Source organism: Thalassophryne amazonica, chromosome 2 (genome assembly GCF_902500255.1).
Source record: "Thalassophryne amazonica chromosome 2, fThaAma1.1, whole genome shotgun sequence".
Classification (NCBI taxonomy): domain Eukaryota; kingdom Metazoa; phylum Chordata; class Actinopteri; order Batrachoidiformes; family Batrachoididae; genus Thalassophryne; species Thalassophryne amazonica.
In genome coordinates, this window is record NC_047104.1 from 129,688,016 (window position 1) to 129,704,193 (window position 16,178).

The 16,178-nt window shown below is 41.0% G+C and overlaps 1 protein-coding gene across 1 annotated transcript in view; it reads left to right on the forward strand.

Annotated features, from left to right (window-relative positions):
• The window catches only part of ero1a (endoplasmic reticulum oxidoreductase 1 alpha), a 41,192-nt gene extending 25,315 nt beyond the window's left edge, over nucleotides 1–15,877 (forward strand). The window contains exons 13-15 of the mRNA XM_034193176.1: nucleotides 7,349–7,435; nucleotides 9,053–9,189; nucleotides 15,458–15,877. Of these exons, the coding sequence (XP_034049067.1) occupies nucleotides 7,349–7,435; nucleotides 9,053–9,189; nucleotides 15,458–15,518 (285 nt within the window). The 3' untranslated portion in view covers nucleotides 15,519–15,877. The remainder of the gene's footprint in view (nucleotides 1–7,348; nucleotides 7,436–9,052; nucleotides 9,190–15,457) is intronic.
• The last annotated feature ends 301 nt before the right edge of the window (nucleotides 15,878–16,178 follow it).

Below are 16,178 nucleotides of genomic sequence, written 5' to 3' on the forward strand. Positions count from 1 at the left end.
GCGCCAAATCACAACAAACAGTTGCCCCAAGGCGCTTTATATTGCAAGGCAAGGCCATACAATAATTATGTAAAACCCCAACGGTCAAAACGACCCCCTGTGAGCAAGCACTTGGCTACAGTGGGAAGGAAAAACTCCCTTTTAACAGGAAGAAACCTCCAGCAGAACCAGGCTCAGGGAGGGGCAGTCTTCTGCTGGGACTGGTTGGGGCTGAGGGAGAGAACCAGGAAAAAGACATGCTGTGGAGGGGAGCAGAGATCGATCACTAATGATTAAATGCAGAGTGGTGCATACAGAGCAAAAAGAGAAAGAAACAATGCATCATGGGAACCCCCCAGCAGTCTACGTCTATAGCAGCATAACTAAGGGATGGTTCAGGGTCACCTGATCCAGCCCTAACTATAAGCTTTAGCAAAAAGGAAAGTTTTAAGCCTAATCTTAAAAGTAGAGAGGGTGTCTGTCTCCCTGATCTGAATTGGGAGCTGGTTCCACAGGAGAGGAGCCTGAAAGCTGAAGGCTCTGCCTCCCATTCTACTCTTACAAACCCTAGGAACTACAAGTAAGCCTGCGGTCTGAGAGCGAAGCGCTCTATTGGGGTGATATGGTACTACGAGGTCCCTAAGATAAGATGGGACCTGATTATTCAAAACCTTATAAGTAAGAAGAAGAATTTTAAATTCTATTCCAGAATTAACAGGAAGCCAATGAAGAGAGGCCAATATGGGTGAGATATGCTCTCTCCTTCTAGTCCCCGTCAGTACTCTAGCTGCAGCATTTTGAATTAACTGAAGGCTTTTTAGGGAACTTTTAGGACAACCTGATAATAATGAATTACAATAGTCCAGCCTAGAGGAAATAAATGCATGAATTAGTTTTTCAGCATCACTCTGAGACAAGACCTTTCTGATTTTAGAGATATTGCGTAAATGCAAAAAAGCAGTCCTACATATTTGTTTAATATGCGCTTTGAATGACATATCCTGATCAAAAATGACTCCAAGATTTCTCACAGTATTACTAGAGGTCAGGGTAATGCCATCCAGAGTAAGGATCTGGTTAGACACCATGTTTCTAAGATTTGTGGGGCCAAGTACAATAACTTCAGTTTTATCTGAGTTTAAAAGCAGGAAATTAGAGGTCATCCATGTCTTTATGTCTGTAAGACAATCCTGCAGTTTAGCTAATTGGTGTGTGTCCTCTGGCTTCATGGATAGATAAAGCTGGGTATCATCTGCGTAACATTGAAAATTTAAGCAATACCGTCTAATAATACTGCCTAAGGGAAGCATGTATAAAGTGAATAAAATTGGTCCTAGCACAGAACCTTGTGGAACTCCATAATTAACTTTAGTCTGTGAAGAAGATTCCCCATTTACATGAACAAATTGTAATCTATTAGACAAATATGATTCAAACCACCGCAGCGCAGTGCCTTTAATACCTATGGCATGCTCTAATCTCTGTAATAAAATTTTATGGTCAACTGTATCAAAAGCAGCACTGAGGTCTAACAGAACAAGCACAGAGATGAGTCCACTGTCCGAGGCCATAAGAAGATCATTTGTAACCTTCACTAATGCTGTTTCTGTACTATGATGAATTCTAAAACCTGACTGAAACTCTTCAAATAGACCATTCCTCTGCAGATGATCAGTTAGCTGTTTTACAACTATCCTTTCAAGAATTTTTGAGAGAAAAGGAAGGTTGGAGATTGGCCTATAATTAGCTAAGATAGCTGGGTCAAGTGATGGCTTTTTAAGTAATGGTTTAATTACTGCCACCTTAAAAGCCTGTGGTACATAGCCAACTAACAAAGATAGATTGATCATATTTAAGATCGAAGCATTAAATAATGGTAGGGCTTCCTTGAGCAGCCTGGTAGGAATGGGGTCTAATAAACATGTTGATGGTTTGGATGAAGTAACTAATGAAAATAACTCAGACAGAACAATCGGAGAGAGAGTCTAACCAAATACCGGCATCACTGAAAGCAGCCAAAGATAACGATACGTCTTTGGGATGGTTATGAGTAATTTTTTCTCTAATAGTTAAAATTTTGTTAGCAAAGAAAGTCATGAAGTCATTACTAGTTAAAGTTAATGGAATACTCAGCTCAATAGAGCTCTGACTCTTTGTCAGCCTGGCTACAGTGCTGAAAAGAAACCTGGGGTTGTTCTTATTTTCTTCAATTAGTGATGAGTAGAAAGATGTCCTAGCTTTACGGAGGGCTTTTTTTTTATAGAGCAACAGACTCTTTTTCCAGGCTAAGTGAAGATCTTCTAAATTAGTGAGACGCCATTTCCTCTCCAACTTACGGGTTATCTGCTTTAAGCTACGAGTTTGTGAGTTATACCACGGAGTCAGGCACTTCTGATTTAAAGCTCTCTTTTTTTAGAGGAGCTACAGCATCCAAAGTTGTCTTCAATGAGGATGTAAAACTATTGACGAGATACTCTATCTCACTTACAGAGTTTAGGTAGCTACTCTGCACTGTGTTGGTATATGGCATTAGAGAACATAAAGAAGGAATCATATCCTTAAACCTAGTTACAGCGCTTTCTGAAAGACTTCTAGTGTAATGAAACTTATTCCCCACTGCTGGGTAGTCCATCAGAGTAAATGTAAATGTTATTAAGAAATGATCAGACAGAAGGGAGTTTTCAGGGAATACTGTTAAGTCTTATAGTTCCATACCATAAGTCAGAACAAGATCTAAGATATGATTAAAGTGGTGGGTGGACTCATTTACTTTTTGAGCAAAGCCAATAGAGTCTAATAATAGATTAAATGCAGTGTTGAGGCTGTCATTCTCAGCATCTGTGTGGATGTTAAAATCGCCCACTATAATTATCTGAGCTAAGCACTAAGTCAGACAAAAGGTCTGAAAATTCAGAGAAACTCACAGTAACGACCAGGTGGACGATAGATAATAACAAATAAAACTGGTTTTTGGGACTTCCAATTTGGATGGACAAGACTAAGAGTCAAGCTTTCAAATGAATTAAAGCTCTGTCTGGGTTTTTGATTAATTAATAAGCTGGAATGGAAGATTGCTGCTAATCCTCCGCCCCGGCCCGTGCTACGAGCATTCTGACAGTTAGTGTGACTCGGGGGTGTTGACTCATTTAAACTAACATATTCATCCTGCTGTAACCAGGTTTCTGTAAGGCAGAATAAATCAATATGTTGATCAATTATTATATCATTTACCAACAGGGACTTAGAAGAGAGAGACCTAATGTTTAATAGACCACATTTAACTGTTTTAGTCTGTGGTGCAGTTGAAGGTGCTATATTATTTTTTCTTTTTGAATTTTTATGCTTAAATAGATTTTTGCTGGTTATTGGTAGTCTGGGAGCAGGCACCGTCTCTACGGGGATGGGGTAATGAGGGGATGGCAGGGGAGAGAAGCTGCAGAGAGGTGTGTAAGACTACAACTCTGCTTCCTGGTCCCAACCCTGGATAGTCACGGTTTGGAGGATTTAAGAAAATTGGCCAGATTTCTAGAAATGAGAGCTGCTCCATCCAAAGTGGGATGGATGCCGTCTCTCCTAACAAGACCAGGTTTTCCCCAGAAGCTTTGCCAATTATCTATGAAGCCCACCTCATTTTTTGGACACCACTCAGACAGCCAGCAATTCAAGGAGAACATGCGGCTAAACATGTCACTCCCGGTCCGATTGGGGAGGGGCCCAGAGAAAACTACAGAGTCCGACATTGTTTTTGCAAAGTTACACACCGATTTAATGTTAATTTTAGTGACCTCTGATTGGCGTAACCCGGTGTCATTACTGCCAACGTGAATTACAATCTTACCAAATTTACGCTTAGCCTTAGCCAGCAGTTTCAAATTTCCTTCAATGTCGCCTGCTCTGGCCCCCGGAAGACAATTGACTATGGTTGCTGGTGTCGCTAACTTCACATTTCGCAAAACAGAGTCGCCAATAACCAGAGTTTGATCCTCGGCGGGTGTGTCGCCGAGTGGGGAAAAAACGGTTAGAGATGTGAACGGGTTGGCGGTGTACACGGGGCTTCTGTTTAGGGCTACGCTTCCTCCTCACAGTCACCCAGTCAGCCTGCTTTCCCGGCTGCTCGGGATCTGCCAGGGGGTAACTAACGGCGGCTAAGCTACCTTGGTCCGCACCGACTACAGGGGCCTGGCTAGCTGTAGAATTTTCCACGGTGCGGAGCCGAGTCTCCAATTCACCCAGCCTGGCCTCCAAAGCTACGAATAAGCTACACTTATTACAAGTACCATTACTGCTAAAGGAGGCCGAGGAATAACTAAACATTTCACACCCAGAGCAGAAAAGTGCGGGAGAGACAGGAGAAGCCGCCATGCTAAATCGGCTAAGAGCTAGTAGCTACGCTAAGCTAGCGGATTCCTAAAAACACGCAAAGTGAATAATGTGTAAATAATTTAGAGGTGATTCAGCAGAAGGAGTGCTTTAGTTAAGGCACGTAAAGATTACACTGGGAAACAAATCGTAATCTAGATAACTAGATCAATCTAACTGCGCAGATTAAACAGCTAACAGATACAGAAAAACACCGCTGTGCTCCAGAACAGGAAGTGATACAATACCGCAGTGAGAGCCAACCACCAGTAGAGGTCAATAGAAAGAACTCACATACCAACGATGGTAAGCATCTGGTTCTGTCCATAAAAATAATGAACAGAACCAGTGACAAAGGGCAGCCCTGGCGGAGGCCAACGTGCACTGGAAACAGATTTGACTTACTACCGGCAATGCGAACCAAGCTCCTGCTGCGGTTGTACAGGGACTGGATAGCCCTTAGCAAAGGACCCCGGACCCCGTACTCCCGGAGCACTCCCTACAGGGTGCGCCGAGAGACACGGTCGAATGCCTTCTCCAGATCCACAAAACACATGTGGACTGGTTGGGCAAACTCCCATGAACCCTCGAGCACCCGATGGAGCGTGTAGAGCTGGTCCAGTGTGCCGTGACCAGGACGAAAACCACACTGCTCCTCCTGAATCCGAGGTTCGACCATCAGTCGAAGTCTCCTCTCCAGTACTCTGGAATAGACCTTACCGGGGAGGCTGAGGAGTGTGATCCCCCTATAGTTGGAACACACCCTCCGGTCCCCCTTCTTAAACAGAGGGACCACCACCCCGGTCTGCCAATCCAGAGGCACTGTCCCCGATCGCCACGCAATGTTGCAGAGGCGTGTCAGCCAAGACACTGGCTGTTGGGATGTGGAATGATTTCCGGATTTTTTTTTTTTTTTTAGATTATGTCTCTCACAGTGGACATGCACAGTGCATGTTTTGCATTTTGTATCCCCAGTTATACAGCTTCATGATGAAGTGGTATAGAGGAGTATTTTCTTAAAAAAGACCTGAAAGTTCAGCTACAGTTTGCCAGAAGGTACATCTGAGGTGCAAGCCTAAATTTAGTATATATATATATATATATATATATATATATATATATGCATATATATGTATATGCATTCAAGCAAGTCGAGTCAGAGTGGCACCTGCCACTGCCATGAAGTCACAATAGTTCTGTAGACAGTAAAAATAATTGTGCATTTTTGAGGTAATAGGGTTTTAAAATTGAACAGTTTGCACCATGTGTTGTGCTTAGTTATCATGTTACAGGATAACATATGTCATAGAATCTAATGTTTGTGGACACGGTTTGACCTTTACTTTGGACAGTAAACATTCAACACAGTCAAAACTCTTCCATTTATTAATCCTATTAGTTCAACAAATAATTTGCATCAAATCAAATCAATTTTATTTATATTGCGCCAAATCACAACAAACAGTTGCCCCAAGGCGCTTTATATTGTAAGGCAAAGCCATACAGTAATTACGGAAAAAACCCCAACGGTCAAAACGACCCCCTGTGAGCAAGCACTTGGCGACAGTGGGAAGGAAAAACTCCCTTTTAACAGGAAGAAACCTCCAGCAGAACCAGGCTCAGGGAGGGGCAGTCTTCTGCTGGGACTGGTTGGGGCTGAGGGAGAGAACCAGGAAAAAGACATGCTGTGGAGGGGAGCAGAGATCAATCACTAATGATTAAATGCAGAGTGGTGCATACAGAGCAAAAAGAGAAAGAAACACTCAGTGCATCATGGGAACCCCCAGCAGTCTAAGTCTATAGCAGCATAACTAAGGGATGGTTCAGGGTCACCTGATCCAGCCCTAACTATAAGCTTTAGCAAAAAGGAAAGTTTTAAGCCTAATCTTAAAAGTAGAGAGGGTGTCTGTCTCCCTGATCCGAATTGGGAGCTGGTTCCAGAGGAGAGGAGCCTGAAAGCTGAAGGCTCTGCCTCCAATTCTACTCTTAAAAACCCTAGGAACTACAAGTAAGCCTGCAGTCTGAGAGCGAAGCGCTCTATTGGGGTGATATGGTACTATGAGGTCCCTAAGAGAAGATGGGACCTGATTATTCAAAACCTTATAAGTAAGAAGAAGAATTTTAAATTCTATTCTAGAATTAACAGGAAGCCAGTGAAGAGAGGCCAGTATGGGTGAAATATGCTCTCTCCTTCTAGTCCCCGTCAGTACTCTAGCTGCAGCATTTTGAATTAACTGAAGGCTTTTCAGGGAACTTTTAGGACAACCTGATAATAATGAATTACAGTAGTCCAGCCTAGAGGAAATAAATGCATGAATTAGTTTTTCAGCATCACTCTGAGACAAGACCTTTCTAATTTTAGAGATATTGCGCAAATGCAAAAAAGCAGTCCTACATATTTGTTTAATATGCGCATTGAATGACATATCCTGATCAAAAATGACTCCAAGATTTCTCACAGTATTACTAGAGGTCAGGGTAATGCCATCCAGAGTAAGGATCTGGTTAGACACCATGTTTCTAAGATTTGTGGGGCCAAGTACAATAACTTCAGTTTTATCTGCGTTTAAATTAGAGGTGATCCATGTCTTTATGTCTGTAAGACAATCCTGCAGTTTAGCTAATTGGTGCATCACTGAATAATTTCTGGATGCACTGTGGACGCACCATGTGAGGTTTTCTGATTATTGCCCTTTTTAAATATTTTTTGCTGGCGTATGGTGCAAGTCTTTTCTGCATCCTCATGTGACCATGCTTTGTGCTTACCTGAGCGCATCTCTTTTTTTTTTGTTTTTTTTTGTTAGTCAAGCATGCCAGTAGGGTTACGAACAAGTGCATATACATTTGCTATTTAAAGAATATGGGCTCCTGCTGTTCAAATCCTGAACTGCACACTTATGCACCAAGTAAAGGATGGAGCCATCAATGTCCATTCCATTCTTCATTACCAATTAGTTTTAATATAGCTCTTTAGCCATCAACGTGACGTGTGTGTGCATGTGTTTCTTAGGAGGACATCAGACTGGCCTTCCTGAACATATCCAGGATTATGGACTGTGTGGGCTGTTTCAAATGTCGACTGTGGGGGAAACTCCAGGTGAGTTGGGAGGTTTCTCCATAGATTTAAAAGAGAATAAGGTAGCTTTCTTACAATCCAGGTCATATTAAATCGTTTTTAGTTATCCAGCCTGTAAGTGCTCTATTCACCTTTGATGTGAGCCACACCAATATTTTTAGGTGCTTTTGTGACCAATAACTTACTGAAAATCAGGCTGTACTTTATTTTGTAATCCTGGTGTTAATCAAGTTGACAGACTGTTGAAAATAATTGTTTAGCTTTATTAATATTCCTTATAGCTTGTTTTATGGAAAATAAATGTTATTGTTTTTGTGGGGGAAAAAAAAAAAAAAAAATATATATATATATATATATATATATATATATATATATATAATATGCTCATTTTGAATTTTATGCCAGTAACATGTCTCAAAGTTAGCACAGGTCCGTTTTTGGACTGGTAATGGATTTGACAAGTTCATATAACAAGGTGACACAGGCAATATTAAGCAGGTGAAATATTCATGTTGGAGTGTATTTAAAGACATTCCCAGGGTGTGTAATGGTGAACCAATTTGCCGATGCCAGGCATGAAAGTTTTCAGGATTTTTCTATGACAATCTGGTCAATGTATTCCTGACTTAATTTCAAGCATCTGCTTGGCTGCCAAAATAATGCCTAAAATGGGTCTTTATTTTGCTTAAAATCCATGAGCTGCTGCAGTAGCCCCCAGACTCTGAGCTGACTTCCAGGAATTTTCAGGATGTCTCATTCATGCCTGCAGTGTAAATTATTAGAGAAATTATATGCAGTCGATGAAGGTGCACCAAACCACCCCAACTGCCGATGAGCATTATTGGACTGTCTCATTGGTGGACAGAATTCAAAACCCCACAGAGAGAGTGGTTGGGAGGGTGGGTGGACAAGAGCTGACAACACCCCCTATCACAACCATGAGGTCCCTGCATCAGAGCCAGTTTGGTAACAGAGTACCTGTGAATTTTTTTTCTGGGGAGGGTGAACTGAGACTTTTTTTTTTTTATCAAACTGGGTAATTTGATACAGAAGGACTCTGGCACATCCTTATCAGGGACATACCTATGTCCTCCAGCAGGACAAAACCACATTCTGCTGGTTTGCAGTGAATGGCTATGTGAACACAGATTGTGGATGCTAAGAGCCCACCTGCAATCCTGACTTTTCTCCGATTCTGAATGTGTTGCACATCAAGTGCAAAAATACAGCAATGCAGAACCCGTACAGAAGCTCAGCTGAAGACCTTCATCAAGAATGCAAGTGGGAACTTTCCAGTTGTAATCATCACAAAGTGACGACTTTAGCAACCAAACGCTTAAAAATTATTGTGCCAACATTTTGTGGCAGGTAATTTGAAATGAGCATATATATGTAGGATAAAATAAAATGTAAATAAAATTTTGTTTCATTTGGTATGATTGCTTTGTACTAATTCCAAATAAATGTCAGGTTTAGGTGACTTGCAAATCATCACATTGTTATTTACATTTAACACAGTTCTAGCAATTTTGGAAGTAATGTAATTAATCTGTTTGCTGTTTATCGTTCACTGGGTGTGATTTTTTTTTTTTTTTTTTTTTTTTTTTTTTTCTCTCCTCTCTCTCTCTTTCCAATCAGACTCGGGGATTAGGCACAGCATTAAAGATTTTGTTTTCAGAACGACAGATTGAAGCTCTACCAAATTCCACAGTCCATAGACCCCTTTTCCAGCTCAACCGACAGGAGATCGTCTCCCTTCTCAATGCCTTTGGAAGGTGTGTGAGCCAAACGTTTCATTCTAATTCAGTGCATGTAATAGTTCTGTTTGGCAGCATCTTTATAATTAGGGAAAAGTGGTCAATTGGCTAAACAAATTAACTTTCTCAAATGACAACTACCGGCGCTGATTTTTTTTTTTTTTTTTTTTTTAAGACTCCTCCTTCAACTCAGTTTTTGTCAGCTCTAACCTCTCATGAAAAAATCTAATTTGATAACAAAAAGCCACACTTAACAATGGGCTTAAAAGTAATTAGACAGTCTTGATGAAAAGAGATCATGGTCAAATTCACATTTCTTAGATGGACTTTGGGATGTCGACTTCAATTTTTTGTGCACATAAAAGTGGTTTGATGCAGCCGCACATGGATGGAGTGCAATTCTGTCCTTTCTGGCCTTAAGCAGAGCAGGTTTTCAGTGGGATGATAGTGTGATTTCCAATGAGAGGCGGGCTGCGCTCTGGACAGGACTCCAGCACTAGCGCAGGGCCACATATAGAGAGACGAACACAGTTACAGCCGCACTCACACCTACCGTCAATTTAGAGTTTTCCAATTCACCTGCGTGGCTTTAAAAGTAGGAGGAATACAGAGCACCACGAGGGAACCCGTGCAAACATGGGAAGGACATGCAGACTCCTCACAGAAAGGACCAAGTGGGAAGTGATCCCACAGCCTTCTTGCTGTGAGGAAACAATCATTACAGGCAACAAATTATCATCATATTATACAGAGCACCTGTATAATATGGTGTGGCCCTTGTTGGGAAAATGATGGCCTGTAGGTTGAAGAGATGGGCTTGTGACCATAGTATCCTCTGTTCAATTCCCCTTGAAACAGGAACCTCATTAAAGTATCGTTAAGCAAGGTTCAATCAATCAATCAATCAATTTTTTTTATATAGCGCCAAATCACAACAAACAGTTGCCCCAAGGCGCTTTATATTGTAAGGCAAGGCCATACAATAATTATGTAAAACCCCAACGGTCAAAACGACCCCCTGTGAGCAAGCACTTGGCTACAGTGGGAAGGAAAAACTCCCTTTTAACAGGAAGAAACCTCCAGCAGAACCAGGCTCAGGGAGGGGCAGTCTTCTGCTGGGACTGGTTGGGGCTGAGGGAGAGAACCAGGAAAAAGACATGCTGTGGAGGGGAGCAGAGATCGATCACTAATGATTAAATGCAGAGTGGTGCAAACAGAGCAAAAAGAGAAAGAAACAGTGCATCATGGGAACCCCCCAGCAGTCTACGTCTATAGCAGCATAACTAAGGGATGGTTCAGGGTCACCTGATCCAGCCCTAACTATAAGCTTTAGCAAAAAGGAAAGTTTTAAGCCTAATCTTAAAAGTAGAGAGGGTGTCTGTCTCCCTGATCTGAATTGGGAGCTGGTTCCACAGGAGAGGAGCCTGAAAGCTGAAGGCTCTGCCTCCCATTCTACTCTTACAAACCCTAGGAACTACAAGTAAGCCTGCAGTCTGAGAGCGAAGCGCTCTATTGGGGTGATATGGTACTATGAGGTCCCTAAGATAAGATGGGACCTGATTATTCAAAACCTTATAAGTAAGAAGAAGAATTTTAAATTCTATTCTAGAATTAACAGGAAGCCAATGAAGAGAGGCCAATATGGGTGAGATATGCTCTCTCCTTCTAGTCCCCGTCAGTACTCTAGCTGCAGCATTTTGAATTAACTGAAGGCTTTTTAGGGAACTTTTAGGACAACCTGATAATAATGAATTACAATAGTCCAGCCTAGAGGAAATAAATGCATGAATTAGTTTTTCAGCATCACTCTGAGACAAGACCTTTCTGATTTTAGAGATATTGCGTGAATGCAAAAAAGCAGTCCTACATATTTGTTTAATATGCGCTTTGAATGACATATCCTGATCAAAAATGACTCCAAGATTTCTCACAGTATTACTAGAGGTCAGGGTAATGCCATCCAGAGTAAGGATCTGGTTAGACACCATGTTTCTAAGATTTGTGGGGCCAAGTACAATAACTTCAGTTTTATCTGAGTTTAAAAGCAGGAAATTAGAGGTCATCCATGTCTTTATGTCTGTAAGACAATCCTGCAGTTTAGCTAATTGGTGTGTGTCCTCTGGCTTCATGGATAGATAAAGCTGGGTATCATCTGCGTAACAATGAAAATTTAAGCAATACCGTCTAATAATACTGCCTAAGGGAAGCATGTATAAAGTGAATAAAATTGGTCCTAGCACAGAACCTTGAGGAACTCCATAATTAACTTTAGTCTGTGAAGAAGATTCCCCATTTACATGAACAAATTGTAATCTATTAGACAAATATGATTCAAACCACCGCAGCACAGTGCCTTTAATACCTATGGCATGCTCTAATCTCTGTAATAAAATTTTATGGTCAGCAGTATCAAAAGCAGCACTGAGGTCTAACAGAACAAGCACAGAGATGAGTCCACTGTCCGAGGCCATAAGAAGATCATTTGTAACCTTCACTAATGCTGTTTCTGTACTATGATGAATTCTAAAACCTGACTGAAACTCTTCAAATAGACCATTCCTCTGCAGATGATCAGTTAGCTGTTTTACAACTACCCTTTCAAGAATTTTTGAGAGAAAAGGAAGGTTGGAGATTGGCCTATAATTAGCTAAGATAGCTGGGTCAAGTGATGGCTTTTTAAGTAATGGTTTAATTACTGCCACCTTAAAAGCCTGTGGTACATAGCCAACTAACAAAGATAGATTGATCATATTTAAGATCAAAGCATTAAATAATGGTAGGGCTTCCTTGAGCAGCCTGGTAGGAATGGGGTCTAATAAACATGTTGATGGTTTGGATGAAGTAACTAATGAAAATAACTCAGACAGAACAATCGGAGAGAAAGAGTCTAACCAAATACCGGCATCACTGAAAGCAGCCAAAGATAACGATACGTCTTTGGGATGGTTATGAGTAATTTTTTCTCTAATAGTTAAAATTTTGTTAGCAAAGAAAGTCATGAAGTCATTACTAGTTAAAGTTAATGGAATACTCAGCTCAATAGAGCTCTGACTCTTTGTCAGCCTGGCTACAGTGCTGAAAAGAAACCTGGGGTTGTTCTTATTTTCTTCAATTAGTGATGAGTAGAAAGATGTCCTAGCTTTACAGAGGGCTTTTTTATAGAGCAACAGACTCTTTTTCCAGGCTAAGTGAAGATCTTTTAAATTAGTGAGACGCCATTTCCTCTCCAACTTACGGGTTATCTGCTTTAAGCTACGAGTTTGTGAGTTATACCACGGAGTCAGGCACTTCTGATTTAAAGCTCTCTTTTTTAGAGGAGCTACAGCATCCAAAGTTGTCTTCAATGAGGATGTAAAACTATTGACGAGATACTCTATCTCACTTACAGAGTTTAGGTAGCTACTCTGCACTGTGTTGGTATATGGCATTAGAGAACATAAAGAAGGAATCATATCCTTAAACCTAGTTACAGCGCTTTCTGAAAGACTTCTAGTGTAATGAAACTTATTCCCCACTGCTGGGTAGTCCATCAGAGTAAATGTAAATGTTATTAAGAAATGATCAGACAGAAGGGAGTTTTCAGGGAATACTGTGAAGTCTTCTATTTCCATACCATAAGTCAGAACAAGATCTAAGATATGATTAAAGTGGTGGGTGGACTCATTTACTTTTTGAGCAAAGCCAATAGAGTCTAATAATAGATTAAATGCAGTGTTGAGGCTGTCATTCTCAGCATCTGTGTGGATGTTAAAATCGCCCACTATAATTATCTTATCTGAGCTAAGCACTAAGTCAGACAAAAGGTCTGAAAATTCACAGAGAAACTCACAGTAACGACCAGGTGGACGATAGATAATAACAAATAAAACTGGTTTTTGGGACTTCCAATTTGGATGGACAAGACTAAGAGTCAAGCTTTCAAATGAATTAAAGCTCTGTCTGGGTTTTTGATTAATTAATAAGCTGGAATGGAAGATTGCTGCTAATCCTCCGCCCCTGCCCGTGCTACGAGCATTCTGACAGTTAGTGTGACTCGGGGGTGTTGACTCATTTAAACTAACATATTCATCCTGCTGTAACCAGGTTTCTGTAAGGCAGAATAAATCAATATGTTGATCAATTATTATATCATTTACCAACAGGGACTTAGAAGAGAGAGACCTAATGTTTAATAGACCACATTTAACTGTTTTAGTCTGTGGTGCAGTTGAAGGTGCTATATTATTTTTTCTTTTTGAATTTTTATGCTTAAATAGATTTTTGCTGGTTATTGGTGGTCTGGGAGCAGGCACCGTCTCTACGGGGATGGGGTAATGAGGGGATGGCAGGGGGAGAGAAGCTGCAGAGAGGTGTGTAAGACTACAACTCTGCTTCCTGGTCCCAACCCTGGATAGTCACGGTTTGGAGGATTTAAGAAAATTGGCCAGATTTCTAGAAATGAGAGCTGCTCCATCCAAAGTGGGATGGATGCCGTCTCTCCTAACAAGACCAGGTTTTCCCCAGAAGCTTTGCCAATTATCTATGAAGCCCACCTCATTTTTTGGACACCACTCAGACAGCCAGCAATTCAAGGAGAACATGCGGCTAAACATGTCACTCCCGGTCTGATTGGGGAGGGGCCCAGAGAAAACTACAGAGTCCGACATTGTTTTTGCAAAGTTACACACCGATTTAATGTTAATTTTAGTGACCTCCGATTGGCGTAACCGGGTGTCATTACTGCCGACGTGAATTACAATCTTACCAAATTTACGCTTAGCCTTAGCCAGCAGTTTCAAATTTCCTTCAGTGTTGCCTGCTCTGGCCCCCAGAAGACAATTGACTATGGTTGCTGGTGTCGCTAACTTCACATTTCGCAAAACAGAGTCGCCAATAACCAGAGTTTGATCCTCGGCGGGTGTGTCGCCGAGTGGGGAAAAACGGTTAGAGATGTGAACGGGTTGGCGGTGTACACGGGGCTTCTGTTTAGGGCTACGCTTCCTCCTCACAGTCACCCAGTCAGCCTGCTTTCCCGACTGCTCGGGATCTGCCAGGGGGTAACTAACGGCGGCTAAGCTACCTTGGTCCGCACCGACTACAGGGGCCTGGCTAGCTGTAGAATTTTCCACGGTGCGGAGCCGAGTCTCCAATTCGCCCAGCCTGGCCTCCAAAGCTACGAATAAGCTACACTTATTACAAGTACCGTTACTGATAAAGGAGGCCGAGGAATAACTAAACATTTCACACCCAGAGCAGAAAAGTGCGGGAGAGACAGGAGAAGCCGCCATGCTAAATCGGCTAAGAGCTAGTAGCTACGCTAAGCTAGCGGATTCCTAAAAACACGCAAAGTGAATAATGTGTAAATAATTTAGAGGTGATTCAGCAGAAGGAGTGCTTTAGTTAAGGCACGTAAAGATTACACTGGGAAACAAATCGTAATCTAGATAACTAGATCAATCTAACTGCGCAGATTAAACAGCTAACAGATACAGAAAAACACCGCTGTGCTCCGGAACAGGAAGTGATACAATACCGCAGTGAGAGCCAACCACCAGTAGAGGCAATCTCTTGTTAATCTCCATGTGCTCATGAGCACATTTTTATAGCAGCAGCCTGGTGTGTGTGTCTCTGAGTGAGAGGGAGAGTGAGCGAATAGGTAAATGGGATTCATCACTGTAAAGCACTTTGTCCATCTGCATCAGATGGGAAAACAATAGAAATTCAGCTATTCCATTCCTCATCCAATAATGATTTTCACTGTCACTCTGGTTGTCTACATGGTGCAGTGATGGGGTCACAACCTTTTGCACAGGTTCCACATTCTAATGTGTGCTCTGTCTGTAAAACGCTTCTACATTATATGGATGCATTTGTGATATGACTGTATTAGCACTGCGTAGTGGATAGCCGGGTTTAGGTACGAGCGTTACACATTCTAAGTGCCCATTCTAGTTTGTTAATGTTTCTGATATCCTGGCTGCACTTTTTGGCAGAACCATCCAAAGATATATTTCTAGTTTATAGCTATATGTTGTAAAACACCATGTAATATATAATAACTGAAAACTTGGCATTATATTTTATCCAAACGTTTTGAACCAAAATAGTGCAGGTTCATCTAGTTATGCAGTTGGTCAGACTTATACAAAGTTGGCAGTATCATTTTTGCAGGATATCTTATGGCAGCTGTTATTTTTATTTTTGTTTCAAGAAGTAGAATTTTTGTGAGAAATTACACGTATTTGTTTTACTTTATGTAACGCACGTGCACATGCAGATTGAACTGAGTTCCTGAAATGTCTCTCAGGATTTCTACAAGCATTAGAGAGTTGAAGAACTTCAGATCTCTGCTGGATGAGGAGCGGTGATGGAGGTGAGAGGAGTCTTCCGCCAGTCTCCCTTTGAACTACCAACATGGATTTTGCATCCACCCGTCCGACCTTCCCCTCAGCGTTGGTCCTGCTGAAATGTCCTCATCACTGTTCACTATGCAGTAAAATTTTTAAAAAGTAATCTGCAGTTTTGACTAATTTTACTTGTCAGTACTCATCATTACAAAAGTGGTGTAGAATATTTTTATGGAAAACAGTCTTAATATAAACCATAAGTAATCATGAAATGAAACATTCAATTCTTAATGTGTGTGTCCTGATATGTAGAATTTGATTTACACTGCTCATGTGATTTTTGTAAGATAAGATTTTATGTTTCAATTTATTAAAAAAAATAATGCAATGATGGATTTGGATTTTCTGATCAGAAGCACTGGAGATGACCTTATTGTCAAAATGAATATAGAGATGATTTGAAATAATTAACAATAAAATAAAAAACTGACATACAGTGGGCATAAAGTCTGCATAAAGTTGGCCATTTACACACAAAAAGAGAGTTTCTCCGATGACAGTTTCTAAAAATATCTCCCCTTTAAATACCAAATACAAATGTCTTGACAATGTTCATGATATAAATTAAAAGTATCAAAGCCAAAAATAATGGAATGCATAAGTAATAGTACCCTTATAAAT